A 22,187-nucleotide genomic window follows, 5' to 3' on the forward strand; every position below is an offset into this window, starting at 1 on the left:
GGTGTCCTAGTCACATCCACAGAATGACTCTCTGACTATTGTGTCCCCTATCACTACCTCTTCTCCCTCTTTCCCTTCAGCACTACACACCCATGCTCAGTGCCAGTAACCTGGTCTCCTTGACATTACCCTGGGAGATCATCCCCCCCACAACAGTATCCAAAGTGGTATACTTATTGTGGAGAATGGCCACAGAGATAATTGCCTATTTATATTTCTATTTCTTCTGACAGGTACCCAGCTACTTGCCTCCTGCAACTTAGGGGTGATTACTTTGCTGTAATTCTGACCAATTATCACATTCTGTACAAGCTGAAGGTCATCCAGCTGCTGCTCCAGATCCCTAACATCCCTAACATTTCTTGAAAGGTTATACCAGAAACATATTGTACAACGTGTTTCATCTCTGAATGCCATGCACCTTATTTCACCTCTGAACAAAGACTTACCAGTCCTCGAAACTGGCCTTAGGACAGGAATGCATTTGGTAACAGTTCTACCTTAGTCTTTGTTGCTATTATTGTAGGGTAATGTAATTGCTGGAAATGTACAGAATTCACAACCACCAGCATTGAGTTGGGGTTCACTTAAAGAGGCGGGTCTGACATGATTACGTAAAGTTTTTTACCGCGCTTTGTGTTCAGTGTTTGGATTACAGTAAGTAAGTTGTTACAACTTTTCTTAAAGATAAAATGTCTCTACCATATTTATTTGTGAAAACCTACAGTATAAGTTTAAAACATTTTAAAACCACATTCAGCATTGACTCCATGCTCTTGATTTTCTTGCAGTGTAGGATGATTTGGACTAGAATGGTAATACGAAGTGAAACTCCAGAATTAGAGATGTTTAAAATAAATTACACTCAGTGGCCACTTTATTAGGTACAACTGTACAATACTTGTTAATGCAAATAGCTAATCAGCCAATCATGAGGCAGCAACTCAATGCATGGTCAAATGGTTCACTTGTTGTTCATATCAAACATCAGAATGGAAAAAACCTGATCTAAGTTACTTTGACCATGGAATGATTGCTGAATCCATATGGGGTAGTTTGAATATCTTATAAATTGCTGATCTCCTGGTATTTTCACACACAATAATCTCTAGAGTTTGCAGAGAATAGAGCAAGGAACAAAAAGCATCCATGAGAGGCAGTTCTGTGGGTGAAGACACCTTATTAATGAGAGTCAGAGGAGAATGGCCAGAGTGGTTCAAGCTGACTCTCAAATAACCACACGTTACAACAGTAGTGTGCAGCAGAGCATCTTTGAATTCACAACACATTGAACCTTGAAGTGCATGGGCTACAGCAACAGAAGTACACAGACTTACACTCAATGGCCACTTTATTACTTCACAGTAGGTGCATGTGTACATGTGCAGCGATCAGATTTTTGATGATCATTAATCATTACTGAAAGCATGGGAAAGCAGAAAGTCAACCATATGGAAAATTGTTTTCAGCAAAATGCAATCGAAATTTGACATTAGTCAAAGTAAATGCAATAATGGTTGATGCTGGGTTGTGTTGTGTCAGATTGGCATTGCTGATACAACTTCTATGCTAATTTCGTACAAGATGATAATCCATTCAACAGGTTTGGAACATTATAGAAAAGTTTGGACTACATTGTCCCAAGAGTACTCAGCATTGAACACTTCTGTCAGATATGTTTTATTAAAGTAGCACTGGATTGGGACATGTGTAAACAAATCCTTCACAAACACCAGGCCCATCATATGATACTGACCTCTCCTCACTACAATCCTTGACATCTACAGTCATTCATGGCTCGTCCACTTGAAGAGTCTAAACTTTTAGGCTGCCATAATGCCATGACTTTTGATTTCCTGTAGCCTTAATCCTGTACCCTATCTAAATACCTGATTAGCTCATGTCTCTCAACCAGTAATCCCGATGCCCTCATGAAGACCTCTACTTCTCGAGCTAGCCTCAGTGCCTACCTCAGTGACCCATTACTTATCCTCTTGCCTCTGGCTGGCCTTCCCTTCCTCCCAATTCCAGATTTGGCCTAGCTACTGAACGGTACATTTTACATTATAAAAATTCTACTGCAATGCCCAATCTCAAAGTATTGGAGTTTCTCACTCATAGTCTGTGCATGGTTGTTAATTTATGAAGTTTGTCATTGCTTCAAACACTTTTACCAATAAGCTGAAAAACCTGAGCTATGGAATTCTGGGTATGTGGATCTTGAATGAGGAGCTGTGTGGTATGCCAGAGTGGGTGACTTTATTCTTCTGAAGGTGCTGTCTTTACTTGTTTATCACTGATGACAGACAGATGAAACATTGAGTTAGCATAAAATAGGCCAATTTCAGACTTGAAGTCTACCTGGATGAGATCAGGCCTCATCATTTTTCTTGAATCCCTTGCTACCTTTATGAAAATGAAGGATTCAATACCCCTTTTCTAACATCCTTTACTGACTAGTAATGTTAAATTAGAATTGACAGGGAGAGGAGCTGTCATCTTTCTGCCAGGACCAATGTCAATGTCAGTGATAAGGCAAACAGGAATGAAATAGGTCAACTCGTTGGGTTCTAACGACAACCTTCCATTCAACATCAGCAAGTACTTTTCATCTCAGACGCTCAATAGCTATTGCTTATTTTTTTCTTTCTGTATTTGCTTGGTTTGTTGTCTTTTGCACAATGGTTGTTTTTCCATCCTCTTGAATATAGTCTTTTATTAATTCTATTGTATTTACTGTGAATTCCTGCAAGAAGATGAATCTCTGGGTTGTATATGGTAAGCTATATGTATTTTGATGATAAATTTACTTTGACGTATGAACTTTCACCATCCATGGATATCAGGCTGTCCCAGATCAGAGGGTCTCAGGATCAGATACCTGTGTGAGCAGGAGACTGGAGACTGGAAGCACGGAGGCCTGTCCTGGAGCTGGGGGACTGTTCGTGTCTGTGGGTGGGTGAGAGGAAGGATAGGGGCTTGCCTTGCTTTTGCTGTTTTTAGTTTGTTGTGTTCTGTATTGCTTTACTGAGCATTGTGAGCATGCTATCTTGGCGCTAGAATGTGTGGCGATACTTGCAGGCTATAACCATATAACAATTACAGCACAAAAACAGGACTTCTCGGCCCTTCTAGTCCGTGCCGAACGCTTACTCTCACCTAGTCCCACCTACCTGCACTCAGCCCATAACCCTCCATTCCTTTCCTGTCCATATACCTATCCAATTTTTTTTTTAAATGACAAAATCGAACCTGCCTCTACCCCTTCTACTGGAAGCTCGTTCCACACAGCTACCACTCTCTGAGTAAAGAAGTTCCCCCCCGTGTTACCCTTAAACTTTTGCGCCTTAACTCTCAACTCATGTCCTCTTATTTGAATCTCCCCTACTCTCAATGGAAAAAGCCTATCCACGTCAACTCTATCTATCCCCCTCATAATTTTAAATACCTCTATCAAGTCCCCCCTGAACCCTCTATGCTCCAAAGAAAAAAGACCTAACTTGTTCAACCTTTCTCTGTAACTTGGGTGCAGATACCCAGGTAACATTCTAGTAAATCTTCTCCATACTCCCTCTATTTTGTTGACATCTTTCCTTAATTTGGTGACCAGAACAGTACACAATACTCCAAATTCGGCCTCACCAATGCCTTGTACAATTTTAACATTACATCCCAACTCCTATACTCAATACTCTGATTTATAAAAGCCAGCATACCAAAAGCTATCTTCACCACCCTATCCACATAAGATTCCACCTTCAGGGAACTATGCACCATTATTCCTAGATCACTCTGTTCTACTGCATTCTTCAATGCCCTACCATTTACCATGTATGTCCTATTTGGATTATTCCTACCAAAATGTAGCACCTCACACTTATCAGCATTAAACTCCATCTGCCATCGTTCAGCCCACTCTTCTAACTGGCCTAAATCTCTCTGCAAGCTTTGAAAACCTACTTCATTATCCACAACGCCATCTATCCTAGTATCATCTGCATACTTACTAATCCAACTTACCACCCCATCATCCAGATCATTAATGTATATGACAAACAACATTGGACCCAGTACAGATCCCTGAGGCACACCACTAGTCACCGGCCTCCAACCTGACACAGTTATCCACCACTACTCTCTGGCATCTCCTATCCAGCCACTGTTTTTTTTAAAACTTTTTTATTGCATTTTTAAGTAGTTACAAAATGAAGTATGAAAAAAAAATGTATATAACCCTTCCCCCCTCCCCTTAACCCTTCCCCCCTAACTGCCCTATAGAAAAAAAAGAGAAAGAAAGAGAAAAAAAAGAGAAAGAAAGAGAAAAAAAAGAAAGAAAGATTGTCTGGTTGTTGGAAGATCTCCACATGCTCCATGGAATTCGTAATAACTTTAATATGTATATTTATTTCTTTCCCCAAATAACCAATTGTTTCATCTTCAGAGCATCTATAGATTTAATCCTGTCTTTTGTAAATAAGGGCTCCAAATTTTCAATGTTTCATATTTATCTCTTAAATTATAAGTAATTTTTTCTAATGGAATACAACCATAGATTTCTTTCTTCCAAGAGTCTATACTTAAATATGTATCCGATTTCCAAGTAGCTGCAATAGCTTTTTTGGCTACTGCCAGTGCAATTTTTATAGATTCTTTCTGATATTTATTTAGTTTGAGTTTCGGTTTTATCCCTTCAATATCACCTAATAAGAGTAATATTGGATTATGAGGAAATTGTGTTCCTGTAATTTGTTCCAGTAAAAGTCTTAAATTTGTCCAAAAAGGTTGAATTTTAGAGCAAGACCATGTAGAATGTAAAAAAGTACCAGTTTCCTGGTTACATCAGAAACACTGATCCGATAAGTTTGGATTTAATTTATTTATTTTTTGTGGTGTAATATATAATTGATGTAGAAAATTATACTGCACTAATCTTAACCGAACATTTATTGTATTTGTCATACTATCAAGACATAGTCTTGACCAATTTGTTTCTTCAATTTTAATATTCAAATCACTTTCCCATTTTTGTCTTGACTTATGGACTCCTTGTTTAATTGCCTGTTTTTGAATCAAATTAGACATACAAGATATAAATTTTTTAATATTTCCTTTTTGAATTAAAATTTCTATTTCATTAGGTTTCGGCAATAACATTGTTTGACCTAATTTTTCTCTTAAATAAGCCCTTAATTGAAAGTAACAAAATAAAGTGTTATTTGATATTTTATATTTATTCTTTAATTGATCAAATGACATTAATATACCTCCTTCAAAACAATTCCCTATTTATCTAATCCCTTTTTGAATCCAATTATATAAAAGTTGATTGTCCATTGTGAAAGGAATAAGTCTATTTTGAATTAAAGATCTCTTTGCTAATAAAGATTTTTTGTCTCATCATCAACATTTATCTTATTCCATAAGTCAATCAAATGTTTTAATATAGGAGATGCTTTCTTTTCCCGTATCCATTTAGATTCCCATTTGTATATAAAATCTTCTGATACGTTTTCTCCTAATTTATCTAGTTCTATTCTAATCCATGCCGGTTTATCTTTCTTGAAAAAAGATGCAATAAATCTAAGTTGATTTGCTTTATAATAATTCTTAAAATTTGGAAGTTGTAATCCTCTTAGCTCAAATTTCCATGTCAATTTTTCCAACGATATTCTTGACATCTTACCTTTCCAGAGAAATTTCCTCACATATTTGTTTAACTCTTGAAAAAACTTCTGGGGTAATTGTATTGGTAATGATTGAAATAAATATTGTAGTCTAGGGAATATATTCATTTTTATAGTATTTACTCTACCTACTAATGTTATTGGTAATGCCATCCATTTATCAAGATCTTCCTGAATTTTTTTCAAAAGTGGTAAATAATTTAATTTGTACGTTTTTTATGTCATTATCAACTCTTATACCTAAATATTTTATAGCATTTGCTGGCCATCTAAATTGAGTTATTAATCAACATTGATTATAATCTCCTTTAGTAAGAGGTAAAATTTCACTTTTATCCCAATTTATTTTATAACCCGATATTTTCCCATATTCTTCTAATCTATAAGATAATTTGCGTAGTGAATGTAATGGATCTCTTAAATAAAGTAGAACATCATCAGCAAATAAGTTAATCTTGTATTCTTCCTGATTAACTCTGAAACCCTTAATATCTGGGTCCATTCTAATTAATTCAGCTAGTGGTTCTATTGCCAACACAAACAAAGCAGGTGATAATGGGCAACCTTGCCTAGTTGATCTTGTTAACTGAAATGATGTTGAAATTTGACCATTTGTCACTACTTTAGCTTTGGGATTAGTATTTAAGGTTTTAATCCATTTTATAAATGATGTTCCTAATCCATATTTTTCCAATACCTTAAATAAAAAATCCCATTCCAATCTATCAAATGCTTTTTCTGCATCTAAAGCAACTGCCACACTCATTTCCTCCCTCTTTTGCGCTAAATGGATTATACTAAATAACCAGGTTACATTATCTGCCGATTGTCTATTTCTGATAAATCCTGTTTGATCCATATGCACTAATTTTGGTAAGCATTTAGATAGTCTATTAGATAAGATTTTTGCTATTATTTTATAATCGGTGTTTAATAAAGAAATAGGTCTATATGATGCTGGTTTTAAAAGGTCTCTATCTTTTTTTGGCAATACTATTAAAATAGCTGTTGAAAAAGATTCTGGAAGTTTATGCGTTCTTTCCGCTTGATATATTAACTCCATAAAAGGAGGAATTAATAAATCTTTAAACTTATCCAGCCACTGTTGAATCCATTTTACTATTTCAATACTAATACCTAATGATTGAACCTTCCTAACTAACCTTCCGTGTGGAACCTTGTCAAAGGCCTTACTGAAGTCCATTTAGAAAACATCCATTGATTTACCGTCATTAACTTTCCTCGTAACATCTTCAAAATATTCAATAAGATTTGTCAAACATGACCTTCCACGCACAAATCCATGTTGACTGTTCCTAATCAGACCCTGTCTATCCAGATAATTATATATATCATCTCTAAGACAGACAGACAGACATACTTTATTGATCCTGAGGGAAATTCAGTTTCGTTACAGTTGCACCAACCAAGAATAGATTAGAAATATAGCAAAACAAAACCAGAAATAATTAAATAATAATAAGTAAATTATGCCAAGTGGAAATAAGTCCAGGACCAGCCTATTGGTTCAGAGTGTCTGACACTCTGAGGGAGGAGTTGTAAAGTTTGATGGCCACAGGCAGGAATGACTTCCTATGACTCTCAGTATTGTATCTCGGTGGAATGAGTCTCTGGCTGAATGTACTTCTGTGCCTAACCAGTACATTATGGAGTGGATGGGAGACATTGTCCAAGATGGCATGCAACTTGGACAGCATTCCCTTTTCAGACACCACCGTCAGGGAGTCCATTTCCACCCCTGGCCTTACGAATGAGTTTGTTGATTCTGTTGGTATCTGCTACCCTCAGCCTGCTGCCCCAGCACACAACAGCAAACATGATAGCACTAGCCACCACAGACTTGTAGAACATCCTCAGCATCGTTCGGCAGATGGTAAAGGACCTCAGTCTCCTCAGGAAGTAGAGGGGGCTCTGACCCTTCTTGTAGACAGCCTCAGTGTTCTTTGACCAGTCCAGTTTATTGTCAATTCATATCCCCACTATGTCCACTTTGTAATCCTCTACCATGTCCACACTGACCCCTTTGGATGAAAACAGGGGTGACCAGTGCCTTGGCCCTCCTCAAGTCCACCACCAGCTCCTTAGTCTTTTTCACATTAAGCTGCAGATGATTCTGCTCACACCATGTGACAAAGTTTCCCACTGTAGCCCTGTACTCAGTCTCATCTCCCTTGCTGATGCATCCAACTTTGGCACAGTCATCAGAAAACTTCTGATGATGGCAAGACTCTGTGTTGTAGTTGAAGTCCGAGGTGTAGATGGTGAAGAGAAAGGAAGACAGGACAGTCCCCTGTGGAGCCCCAGTGCTGCTGACCACTCTGTCTGACACACAGTGTTGCAAGCGCACGTACTGTGGTCTGCCAGTCAGGTAATCAATAATCCATGACACCAGGGAAGCATCCACCTGCATCACTGTCAGCTTCTCACCCAGCAGAGCAGGGCGGATGGTGTTGAACGCACTAGAGAAGTCAAAAACCATGACCCTCGCAGTGCTCGCCGGCTTGTCCAGGTGGGCGTAGACACAGTTCAGCAGGTAGACGAGAATATTGGGACCCTGCGTCGGAATTAAGAGGGAAGAGGAAAGACTGTGAGGGAGGGATATGATGAGGGCTGGTAGAACCTAAAACAGATTGGGGTTGGGTGGGGGAGATATTGGGGAATGATGTGAATGAGGGAAAAGAACATCGTAACCACTCTTTGTGTGACTCCCTGGTCTGCTCATCACTTCCCACCAACCCCTCCCAACTCATTGTTACTTTCCTTGGCAACAGAAGGAGATTCCACACCTGTCTCTTTAACCCCTCCCTTGCCACTATCCAGTCCAAAGCAGAATACTTTCCATTAATTTACCCATCACTGACGTCAAACTTAATTGCTAGGTTTACTCTTAGAACCCTTTTTAAACAATGGAGCCACATGAGCAATACGCCAATCCTCCGGCACCATCCCCATTTCTAATGACATTTGAAATGATCCAGCACATCCTCGGGTGTGTTGGCTATTAATGCAAGTGCCACATTTCACTGTACGTGTGAGAAATAAATCTAAATATGAATCCGAATCGGATTCTGCTGCCTGAAAAACCTTTGCAGTGTGTATGAAAACGGCCATCAGCAGGTGTCTTGGCCTGCTCTGTGCTGCACGTCCTTGCCATTATGTAGCTCCAGCTTGATGACCACCAGGAAGAGGGGCAAAAGCAGAAAAAGGATGAAGACAAGAATGTGGAGAAGGTGGAAAGGGAGAGCTGGAGAAAGACGACGAGACAAAGCAGGTGGATTTTTTTCTGCCTGTTGCCATCTCATTTATCAGTATTACTTATGAACACAAACTAATCTGTAACACTCCTCCCTCCTCTGCTAACTATTGTAAGTATCGTTTTAGTCATTCAGAAGCCAACATCATGTTCATGCAACCAGCAACCCACATCCCCATGGAATGTGGATGCCTGAGAGTACACTGTAATTAAAGGCAGACAGGGAGACTGAATCATGTGTATTATTTATGGGGGCACTAATCTTTACGTCTTCCTATCTCCCCCTACTGGAAGTTGCAGGTAAAACACACAAAGGATGGGTTGAGTAGATTCCAGATCAAATTGAATGGATTATTCTGATGAATTACAAAATTAACTGCCCATCAACAAAAAACTGTAGAAAAGACAAAAGAGATTGCAGATGCTGGAATCTGGAGCAAAAAGAATCAAAACACCAGAAGAACTTAGAGTTCAGCAGCATCTGTGAAGGCAAATGGTGTACTTTGACATTTTGGGTCTGGACCCTAAATTGGAATTAAAAGGGAAGAGGAAAAACTGTGAGGGAGGGATATGATGAGGGCTGGTAGAACCTAAAACAGATTGGGGGGTGGGTGGGGGCATTGGGGGAGATATTGGGGAATGATGTGAATGACGGAAAAGAGCACCGTAACCACTCTTTGTGTGACTCCCTGGTCTGCTCATTCCTTCCCATCAACCCCTCCCAACTCAGTGTTACTTCCCTTGGCAACAGAAGGAGATGCCGCACCTGTCTCTTTAACCCCTCCCTCGCCACTATCCAGTCCAAAGCAGACCTATCAAGTGAGGTAGAGACTCAGCTGCACCTCTTCAAACCTGGGTGACTGTCATCTCAAGTTTCCAGTTGCACCTCATTTTAACTCTCCTTTCCACAGCTACACCCCACACTGCTACAGAGAGGGCAGGCCCAAACTGGAAAACAGCATCTCACATTCTGCTTGGGTTAACTTGCAGCTCATGAAGGCATGACCATAGAATTTTCCAATTTCAGGTAACCCACGTCCCAGTATTCTTCTCCCACGCACACTCAGATTTCTACCTAGACTTCTTCTCCCATAATACTCATCCACTCCACCATCTCTGCTCCCCCATATGGTTTCATCTCCCCACCTTCCAGCACTCCAGATCTGATCTCCCAAAGCAGGCTCTATCTTGCCCCTTCCTCCCTTTGCTGTATACTGGCATCGGTCCTCTTCCCTCCCAGTCATAATGCAGAGCTCTCAATTTGAAATAACATACTGTGTATCTTTTGACTCCACAGGTGTTGCTCAAGCTACTGAGTTCTTCCAGAGCTCTGTTTGTGTTTTTTTTTAAATGCAATCAGATATGTCCAGTTCCCTCTGGCACCTTCTATTGCTGCCTGGTGTATCTTTACTTGGGACTAACAGAATCCAGTGTAGCTACACGGTCATTAGCATGTGGAATAGGTTCTGCTACAGTCCCATAAGTTGGACTAAAAGCTTCTAGATCACTATCTTCTTCTGAGCCTTCAAGTGGTGATCTGCCCAGTTGTTATCATTTTAAGAGCATGGATTTGTGTTTCAATTGTGGGGCAATATGACGTGTTGTTGCTGACTCATGAATTCCAAAATAATGTACAGGAGTTTTGCATTACTCAGTCCATTATCCCCTCTGTGATAACAGAGTCATTGTGTTCTCACAATGTCGAGAAGTCTGAGCCATTGCTTTGATATTCCAGAGGCTGCTTATTCTCACTGGAGGGGACAGCACACAATTTGTCTCCTCCATTGACAACAGAATGAATTGTCTGCACATTAGCAATCATAATCAGTGTCTCACCACATGATTAGATTAGATTAGATTAGATTAGATTCAATTTTATTGTCATTGTGACTATACAAATACAAATACAGATACAAAGCCAATGAAATGCAGTTGGCATCTAACCAGAAATGCAAAGAATAGTGTTATTTACAAAATAACTGCAAATAAAAAGTGCTACAGCACACAAATATAAAAGTACTGAGACAGTCCAATATAGGTGCAATACTGCTTAGCGCTGTGATGTGAGGTTCAGCAGAGTCACAGCCTCAGGGAAGAAACTCTTCCTGAGCCTGCTGGTGCGAGAGTGGAGGCTCCTGTAGCACCTACCAGATGGGAGGAGAGTAAAAAGTCCATAGTTAGGGTGAGATGCATCCTTGATGAAGCTTTTTGCCCAACCCAGGCAACATTTATGGTAGATGTTCTCAATAATGGTGCCAATGATCCACTGGGCAGTTTTCACCACCCACTGGAGTGCTTTGCGGTCTGATACGGGACAATTATCAACCCACCCTGAGATGCAGTTGGTGAGTATGCTCTCAATGGTACAGCGATAAAAGTCCATCAGTATCCTGGACAGAGGTAAGCTTTCTTGATGCTCCTCAGGAAATAAAGGTGCTGATGATCATGAAGCCAAATTCTAAATTGTATACAGGTCATCTGGGCCATGTTGTTCTTGCAAGGTTTCACAGATGGATGCAGTAAATATGCTGTCTGGGGAGAGGAGTCTAGAACCAGGCATCAGAGTCTTTTCAAAAAAAAAAATTGGCAAGGCTACTTAGAACTGAGATGTGGAGAAATATCTTAAATTGGAGGTTGGTGGACCTTTAGAATCCTTTAACTGAGAGGGCCTTGTATGCCAATTCATTGAATTCATTCAGTCGGATTGCCAAGTTTCTAGATTTTAATTGTGTCAAGAGATAGTGTTGGAGGATGGTCTGAGGTTAAAACAACAGGCAAGACTGATGAACAGGGGAACAGCCTCAGAGGGCACAAAGCTTGCTTCTATTTTGTATATTATGTTCTGGTGTCCTTACATGAACCATAAAGCACTCGATCCTTTTTTAATATCAACCTTGTTTGACAACTTATAGTTCTTGGCTATTTGTATAAAAACACAAGGGTAAGTTTGTACAGGACAGAAACAGGTCCTTCAGCCACCCTGCCCTTGATGACCACAGTATTTATCCCCACTGACCCTATTTACCCTCATTTGGTTTGTAGCCATCGATGCCTTAGCAATTTGTATTCGTCTAGATGCTTTGTACATGATCTGTGAAAACCTGCCTGCACCACCACACTCACAGTCAGTGTGTTCCCGATTCCAGCCATTTTCTGTGTAAAACTAAAATCCCTCTCAGATCCCCTCTGATCCCCCAACGTCATCTTTATTACTATTGCCACTTGCTTTAGACACCCCTCCCAAGGTTAAAAAGATTCTCAAAGACAGGGAAAATGAAAGGTGTCTTCTTTTACATATGTAGCAGAAAATACTGTGAGATGAGGGAGAAGTAGAATGTGAGAAGTAAGGACAGGCAGGACAAATGCACAAAATACTGGAGGAACTCAGCAGGCCAGGCAGCATCAGTGGAGAAAAGAGTCGACATCTCAGCCCGACTCCTGTTAGTTGTTGTCTCAGTAATGCTGTCTCCTTGCCCGCCTGCTGGTTAGTTTTTTAGCACCTGAAATTATACTTCACATCCTTCTGCAAAAAATAAGAACAACCCAAGGAATGTTGGAATATGCGAGGTTACTGAACTCCAACAGTACACACACACTGTGAGATGGGGCTGAGGCTCACAGCTGTCTTTCAGAGTAAGGATTTGGGAGACGTTGAATCCTGATGCTTTTTCAATCCACAGGTGCTTCGAAAGTCAAGAATGAAGCATTAAACTTTTTCCTTATAGCCGTTTTATTAAGTGTTACAAGAGAAGAGAACAAATGAGAGAGATGAGAGAACAAAGAAAAGACAAAGGAAAAAGCAGTGTGATCATCTCATACTCAGACCAGAGATAACAGTGAAACTATAAAATAACCAGATACAAGTAGCGGGTCACCTGCTACTGAAAATGAAAACATTTCTAGAAAAATATCGAAGCTGCCATACCATAATTACTGAAAGTTCAACTGTTTATAGGTGATTATGTACAAATACAAGCAAGCATAGGAAGGTTATGGGGGGAGGGGGAACTACAATAAAAATAACAATTCTATATCCTAATCCAACACATGGATGACTTCACCTGGTCCCTTAATATATGGTCCCTGAATAAGGCACAGCAGCACCTCCACTTTCTAAGAAGATTAAGGGAAACAAGGCTCCCAACCCCCATCTTAACTGCATTTTACTGGAGAACCATTGAGAGCGTCCTGACAAGCTGCATCTCCATCTGGTATAGGAGCAGTCGTGCATCAGACCGGAAGTCCCTACAAAGGACTGTGAGGACAGTTGAGAGGATCATAAGGGTCTCCCTACCATCCATCGGGGTCATTTATCTGGAGTGCTACATACACATTGTTAAGGATCTCACCCATCCATCCAGCATCCTCTTTGACTTTCTACCATCAGGCAGGAGACTACGATGCATAGAAACAAGAATGGTCAGGATGGGAAACAGTTTCTTCCACTAGGACATTAGGCTTCTGAACTCCCAGCCACATCTTACTTGAAGTGTCACTGGTTAATCTGTTCCTTACCTTATGATATTTAATATGAATGCACTTTAGTTTGTTATTTATGTGTGATTCATCTGCAGATCTTTACCTTCATAAGTTATTGTGTGTTATGTGTGTTGTGTGTATAATGCTTTACACCCTGGTTTAGAGAAACATGTCTCATTTCTATATACATTATATGGTTAAATACGTTATATACATGTAAGTTAAATGACAATAAACTTGACTTGACTTGACTTGACTCACTTGAATAGCTGTGATACATCCAGATAGAATGTCTTCTATAGAGCATGTGTAAATATTAGAGTCGGTAGGGACAGGCTGAGTTTCCTTAATAGCGTGAGGAATAGAGGTGCTGCTATGCTTTTAAGCAACTGCTCATGCCTCAGGACAAATTAGCAACATAGAAAACCTACAGCACAATAAAGGCCCTTTGGCCCACGAAGCTGTGCCAAACATGTCCTTACTTCAGAAATTACCCATAGTCCTCTATTTTTCTAAGCTCCATATACCTATCCAGGAGTCTCTTAAAAGACCGGTCAAATCCGCCTCCATCACCTTCACCAGCAGCCCATTCCACGCACTCACCACTCTCTGCGTAAAAAACTTACCCCTGACATCTCCTCTGTACCTACTTCCAAGCACCTTAGAACTGTGCCCTCTCATGCTTGTCATTTCAGCCCTGGGTTGGTGATAGTTACACTGAAGATCTTGATGTTCTCAGCCAACTCCAAAGCAGCACCACTGCTGTAGGCAGGGGAACATACCGCACCCTACAGCCTCTCGATCAGCACCACTGCTGTAGACAGGGGAACATACCGCACCCTACAGCCTCTCGATCAGCACCACTGCTGTAGACAGGGGAACATACCGCACCCTACAGCCTCTCGATCAGCACCACTGCTGTAGACAGGGGAACATACCGCACCCTACAGCCTCTCGATCAGCACCACTGCTGTAGACAGGGGAACATACTGGACCCTACAGCCTCTTGATCAGCACCACTGCTGTAGACAGGGGAACATACTGCACCCTACAGCCGTACTCATATTGCAGTAGGGTGAGGCTAAATGTGTCTGCAAGAATTTCCAACAGCTGAACCACACGGGTTCTGAAGGCTCTATCCGACAGTCATATTCTGCGGATTCACTCCCAGGAAGGTTCATCTAACATCTGCAGTGGTGACCACTGGTGCAGGTGCATCGGAATCCATAGGGGTGGATGTTGTTTCATCCGTCTTCTATTTGAAAAGAACTCATCAGGGTGGGTTGTGTTGTTGCCAGCAATGCTGCCTGACTTCATTTAGTAGCCCATTACAGCATGCAAGCCTTGCAAGCAATCCTCCACTACCAATCTCTGACTTCTCCCGTTGAGCCAATGTCTAATCCAATTTACGACCTCACCGTGTATACCTAGCGAATGAATCTTCCTAACTAACCTCCCATGCAGGACCTTGTCAAAGGCCTTACTGAAGTCCACGTAGACAACTTCCACTGCCTTCCTTTCATCCACTTTCCTGGTAACCCCCTCAAAAAACCCTAATACATTTGTTAAACATGGCCTACCACGCACAAAGCCATGTCAACTCTCCCTAATAAGTCCCTGTCTATCTAAATACTTGTAGATCCTATCTCTTAGTACTCCTTCCAATAATTTACCTACTGTCGATGTCAAATTTACCAGCCTATAATTTCCTGGATTACTTTTAGAGCCTTTTTTAAACAACGGAACAACATGAGCTATCCTCCAATCCTGTGACACCTCACCTGTAGATATGGACATTTTAAATGTATCTGCCAGGGCCCCTGCAATTTCAACACAAGTCTCCTTCAAGGTCCAAGAGAATACCCTGTCAGGTCCTGGAAATTTATCTACTCTCATTTGCCTCAAGATAGCAAGCACCTCCTCCTCTTTAATCTGTATATGTTCCATGAACTCACTACTTGTTTGCCTTATTTCCATTGACTCCATGCCAGTTTCCTTACTAAATACAAACACAAAAAACTCATTTAAGATCTCCCCCATTTCTTTTGGTTCCATACATAGCTGACCACGCTGATCTTCAAGAGGCCCAATTTTATCCCTTACTATCCTTTTGCTCTTAATATACTGTAGAAGCTCATTGGATTATCCTTCACCTTGACTGCTAAAGCTACCTCATGTCTTCTTTCTTAAGCATTTTTTTTGCTCTTTTTATACTCCTCAAGTACCTTATTTGCTCCCTGTTTCCTATACATGTCATACATCTCTCTCTTCTTCTTTATCAGAGTTCCAATATCCCCAGAGAACCCAAGGTTCCTTATTCTTATTCACTTTGCCTTTAATCCTGACAGGAACATACAAACTCTGCACTCTCAAAATTTCTCCTTTGAAGCTCTCCCACTTACCAACGACATCCTTGCCAGAGAACAACCTGCCCCAATCCATGTTTTTTAGATCCTTTCTCATTTCTTCAAATTTAGCCTTTTTCCAGTTTAGAACATCAACCAGAAGACCAAAATCTATCTTCATCCACGATCAAGTTGAAACTAATAGTGTTATGATCACTGGAACCAAAGTGTTCCCCTACACACACTTCCGTCACCTGTCCTAACTTGTTTTCTAATAGGAGATCTAATATTGCATCCTCTCTAGTCAGTACCTCTATGTATTGATTTAGAAAACTTTCCTGAACATATTTGACAAACTATAACCCATCTAGACCTTTAACAGTATGGGAGTCCCAACCAATATGTGGAAGATTAAAATCCCCTAGTATCACAACTTTATGTTTCCTGCAGTTGTCTGCTATTTCTCTGCAGATTTGCTCCTCCAATTCTCGTTGACTATTGGGTAGTCTTTAATACAACCCCATTAATGTGGTCATACCAGATGCTCTAGTTTCCTCCGACAGTTCAAAGATGTACTGGTTAGAAGGTGAATTGGTCATGGTAAATTGTCCTAATGATTAGCCTAGTGAAACAGGCCTTTGGAATGGATACCATGTTGTATCTCTAAATTAATTATCTATACTTCATATTTTCTAAAAGATCTCACCTCTTCTCTTCCAGTCCAGAGAATAAAGTTCTAACCTAGTCAACTTTTTCTTATAACTCAGGTTCTCTCGTCATGGCAACATCCTTCTAAATTTTCTCTGACTCCTTCTAGCTTATTGATATTTTCCCTGTGGATATATGACACCAACTGCAATAATACACCATATTCAGCCTCACCAGTGTTTTATACAACTTCAACACAACATCCTAACTCCTGTACTCAATGCCCTAGTACTTAATCCCTAGAAACAATTCTTTTTTTTTTGCTTAGTTTCTAATGACATTGGAGAATGTCACCGTCATTAATGCAAAAATCATAGTATCACTCCTTTATATTTCTATTTTTATCAAATAACCTGTGATTCAGCAGATATCCTCTTGCTCTACCAGCAATGGGAAAGGATTGAACTGGATGCTTAGCATTATCTGTGCCTTACAATCACATCTGACTCCACACTTGATCTGTTGGTATAGGAAGACATGTTGGTTCAAAATCTGTGCTTTACTTCTCATTGTAACACTCTGAGTAAGTAAGTTATTTCCCATATTACTTATAAGACTGAATATCCTTTTCATTTCTTTCACCTTACTCTTCATATCTGTGATCTCTAGCCTTTGTCTGACCTTGTCTGGGGGAGAAAGCCTGCATGCGTCACCCACAAATACCACAGTAGCACAGCACAGACCGTGATGTTATTACAGCTCAGGTCACCAAAGTTCAGAGTTCATTTCTGGTCTCTTCTGTAAGAAGTATTGTACGATCATCCCAGGTGTACCTGAGTTTCCTCCTGGTGCTCCTGTTTCTCCCACAGTCCAAATATGTACCGGTTAAATTGTCCTCATGATTAGGCTAGCATTAAATATGTGGGTCCTGGGCAGTGACTGGCCTGTTCAATGCTGCATCCCAAAAAAAAATTATTAATTATTTTTTTTAAACTGTGTAGCCGTCTATAAAGGGTTTCTACAGTCTGCCCAAGATGAGGAGGTTTTCTCCATGGGCTTCAGTTTCCTCCCACATTCGGAAGACGTACAGCTGAGTAGGTTATTGATCACATGTGTCTATCTGGGCAGTACGGGCTCTTTACCAAAAGGGACTGCGATCATTCTGTATCTTTAAGCACAGTATTTCCCCACCGCGTTCCCCAATTGAAATTCCCTTTCATTTATGCAGATGCAACTACAGCTGCTGAAAGAAGTACAGAAACTGAGACATCTACAACACCTCTACAATCAACAATTATATCACAAATCATTACAGCTACTCCAGAAATAACAAACATCATGACACAAACAGCTACTAACACGTCCACTCAATCTTTAACAGGTGAATCCACAACATCAACAATGGCTGTCAATTCCACAACAGAAACTAGTGAGTATCAAATAATGGCCTCAACAGCCATTTTGCACTGGTTACATGACAGTATTTTCTTAGTGATGCCAGAATTTAAGATACTGTAAAGCAGCTCATCCTGTGTGGTAATGATAAACTCTGTCATAGAGACAATACGATTGAGCACTAGTACTCACAAATATCATATTAAGTAGCAATAAGAACCTCTCATAAGAAGAATTCCTTCTAATCTTCTTCTGATGTCACATTGTCTATGCCTGTGTAATTAGTGTCTACTGCCCCTGTCTTTACAACAATGTCAGGAACAAGCAGTACAGCAGAGTCAACATCTAACATACGTAAGCACCGATCTGACATCAACAAATGAACCCACAGGTTCAACCAGAACGTCAGCAATTACCTCGACATCATCAGCAAGCAGTAAGCAGTCATCTGCTGACTTCCCATAAGAAAATATTGACTGTGGGTGATCAGCAATACTGAACTTACTAATGGAATAAGGCAGAGTCAAAGAGCACGATAGCACAAAAACAGGTCCTTTGGCCAACACGTCTCCTACATGCCAACCTGGTATTCTGCCCGGTCTTATCTACCTGTACAGAAACTATAGAACATTGTACCTTCGCATCCACATACCCATCCAAACTTCTCTTCAATGGTATAATTGGAGCCGCATTAACAATTATACTGCCACCTCATTCGACTCCCGCAATGCCCTCTGATTGAAGTAGTTCGCACCAAACCCCTTAAACATTTCACCTTTCATTACACATTGATATTGCTAAGCATTGAAGCACATTGGGTCAGAAGGGCCCATTCAATGCTGTATCCTGAAATAAATTACAAAATAAAGTTTACACATTCTGGTACTCTCTGTAAGATGCTGGGGTTTCCTCCAGGTGGTCTGATTTCAACCCACATTCTAAAGACAGACGGCTTATTAGGTTATTAGTCACATGAGTGTATTTAGGCAGTATGGTCTCTTTGGGACAAAAGGGCCTTGTTACTGTGATATTAATTGTTATTGTTAAATTAAATTCTAAATTAAATCTGTATACCCCATAATTTTGTATATATCTATAAGATCCCACCTCATTCTCTTCTGCTCCAGGGAATAAATTCTAACCTGGTCAACTTTTTCTTAGAACTCAGGTTCTCAGATCATGGCAAGAGCCTTCTGAAGTTTTTCTGCAATCTTTCTAGCATTGATAGTTTTCTTGTAGATAGTCTACAACAACTACAACAGTACTGCATATTCGGCCTCACCAATGTCTAATACAAATTCAAAGTAACATCCCAGCTCCTGTACTCCATGCCCTAGTACTCAATCCCTATGAACAATTCCATATTTATTGTGAAATTTCCAATGATATTGGAGAAATCACTGTCAATACTGCAAAAATTCTCATTTTGCTCTGTTATTTTCGAATCGCAAGACCCTGCAGCGGACAGTGAGGTCAGCTGAGAAGATCATTGGGGTCTCTCTTCCCGCCATCACGGACATTTACACTACACACTGCATCCGCAAAGGAAACAGCATTATGAGGGACCCCATGCACCCCTCATACAATCTCTTCTCCCTCCTGCTGTCTGGGAAAAGGCTCCAAAGCATTCGGGCTCTCACGACCAGACTACATAACAGTTTCTTCCCCCAAGCTATCAGACTCCTCAATACCTGAAGCCTGGATGGACACCTTGCCCTACTGTCCTGTTTATTATTTACTGTAATGCCTGCACTGTTTTAGTGCACTCTATGCAGTCCAGTGTAGGTCTGTAGTCTAGTATAGCTTTCTCTGTATTTTTTTAATTACATAGTTCAATCTAGTTTTTTGTACTGTGTCATGTAAACCATGGTCCCGTAAAACATTGTCTCATTTTTACTATGCACTGTACCAGCAGTTATGGTCGAAATGACAATAAAAGTTGACTTGACTTGACTTGACTATTTTGATCAAATAGACTGTCATACAGCAGAGTCATCCTCTTCCTCCAACAGCAACTGGAAAGGATTGAAATGGGTATTTAGTTTCTGAGTAATGCACTAGCTGTGTCACATACCCAAAAATGACCCCACACTTGGACTGTTGCTATAGAAAGGTACATTGGTTAGACATTTGTGTTTATTCCCATTGTTGCTCTCTGAGTTAAGTAGATCATTTCCCAGATTTCATTCCAAGAGTGAAAATCCCTGTTGTAATGCTTACACGACCGGCTGGTGTATGTCTAGGGGAAAATCCGACCACCCGCCAAACCACGCCTCCTGTCTACATGGATGCTGTGAAATACACGCTAATACAAACCTGCACACACAATATCAAGCGCACACCAGGTACGTTTACAGAATACACTTTATAAATCTTACTAGAGCCAAGTGATTGATAACAATACAATATATATGAAGGGAAAGAAAATAAAGAAAAAGGCACCAAAACTTATCAGAGTTCAGTAAATTAGTGCACATCGTTGGAGCTCAACCATCAAATCCTCCAATCACTCTTCGATCTTCTCTGACCTCCACAATCCGCGCACCTGGGACTACCTTCGGTGATTGACCAGCAGTGCCGCACCTGTCCACCATCCTCGCGGTCTTCTCCCCGACTCTCGAAAGTCTGCACAATCCCAGCTCACAGATCCACAAGAGAAAATAACATCTAACCCAATGTTAACAAATGAATACAATCCCACGTTATCAGCAATTATACCCCAAACAAGCTTCGAGAAGCTTCGAGAGTGCTCTGCAAGATAAGCACTCTCTCTCTCCAGTTAGCATAACATAGAAGCATTTTTACTTTTAACAAACAAAGAAGCCATTTTGATTAACATACGCAGTACACTGTCATTGATGCAGCTGCAGCAACATCTCCTGGAATGAATCCTAACAATGAGACATCTACAACACCACTACAATCAATTACTACATCACTAATCTTCACAAATACTTTGAGAAATACAAGCATGGTGATACCAAAGGCTACTGACACGTCCACTCAAACTTTAACAGCTGAATCCACAACATCGACAATGGCTGTCAATTCCACAGCAACAGAACCTGGTGAGTATCAGACAATGGCTACAATAGCCATTTTGCACTGGTTATGCTGTTATCTTAGTGTTGCCTGAATTTAGGATACACTCAAGCAGCACATCCTGTATGGTCACGATAAACTCTATCAAAGAGACAATATGATTGAGCATTAGTACTCAAAAATGTTATCTTAGATTGAGCAACCTCAACAGTTCCTTCTCACCTTCTTCTGATGTCTCATTGTCTATGACTGTATAATTAATGTCTACTGCTCCTGTCTTTATGACAATGTCAGGAACAAGCAGTACAGCAGAGTCAACATCTACAGAAAGCACCAATCAGACATCTACAAATGAACCTACAGGTTCAGCCAGAACATCATCAATTATCTTAATGTCTTCTGCAAGCAGTAAGCAAACTTTTTTCAGGCATCATCTGCTGACTGTTCCCTTAAGTACTCATTGACTAGGTAATACTTAGGTACAATCGAGTATAAATATTAATTCTCAGACCTTCATTAATCGTTATATAAGTGATCAGCAATATTGCTTATGCTGAACTTACTAATGGAATAAGACAGAGTTGAAGTGCACGATAGCACAGAAACGGGTCCTGTGGCCAATCTCCTACATGCCAACTTGGTTTTCTGCCTAGTCTTATCTACCTGTACAGAAACTATAGAACATTGTACCTTCGCATGCACCTACCCATCCAAACTTCTCTTCAATGGTATAATTGGAGCTGCATAATTATATTGCCACCTCATTCCACTCTTGCACCGCCCTCTGATTGAAGTAGTTTGCATCAATCCCCTTAAATATTTCACCTTTCACTTTGTATCTGTGATCTCTGGTTCTCATCTCCCCAACCTGAGGGGGGAAAGCCTGCACTCGTTCACCCATATGTGACACAGTGACAGACCAGTTAGCATAACATTATTGCACCTCAACGCATCAGAGGTCAGAGTTCATTTCTGGTTTGCTCTGTAAGAAGTTTTGTACGATTTTCCTGTGTCCACATGGGTTTCTTCCAGCTACTCTTGTTTCCTCCCACAGTCTCAAGATGTACCGGTTAAATTGTCCTGATGATTAGGCCAGTCTTAAAGACATTCTAAAGACAGACGGTTTATTAAGTTATTAATCACATGACTGTACTTAGACAGTACGGTCTCTTTGGGACAGACGGGTCTTGTTACTGTGATATATCTCTAAATTAAATTCTAAAGTAAATAAGCATACCCCATAATTTTGTATGTATCTTTAAGATCTCACTTCATTCTCCTCCGCTCCAGGGAATAAAATTCTTACCTGGTCAACTTTTC

General features: G+C 40.4%; 1 protein-coding gene across 9 annotated transcripts in view; it reads left to right on the forward strand.

The window, feature by feature from the left end:
- Positions 1 to 22,187, forward strand: part of LOC132377866 (protein HEG-like) — an 80,612-nt gene that overhangs the window by 23,565 nt on the left and 34,860 nt on the right. For 6 of the 9 annotated variants that reach the window (XM_059944306.1, XM_059944315.1, XM_059944357.1 and 3 more), the window contains exons 2-3: positions 17,659 to 17,859; positions 20,690 to 20,893. In XM_059944306.1, the coding sequence (XP_059800289.1) occupies positions 17,659 to 17,859; positions 20,690 to 20,893 (405 nt within the window). Of the gene's footprint in view, positions 1 to 17,658; positions 17,860 to 20,670; positions 20,894 to 22,187 lie in introns of all 9 variants that reach the window. The other 3 variants (XM_059944323.1, XM_059944338.1, XM_059944360.1) reach the window with 3 other exon arrangements.

The sequence above is a fragment of the Hypanus sabinus genome, chromosome 2, assembly GCF_030144855.1.
Source record: "Hypanus sabinus isolate sHypSab1 chromosome 2, sHypSab1.hap1, whole genome shotgun sequence".
Classification (NCBI taxonomy): Eukaryota; Metazoa; Chordata; class Chondrichthyes; order Myliobatiformes; family Dasyatidae; genus Hypanus; species Hypanus sabinus.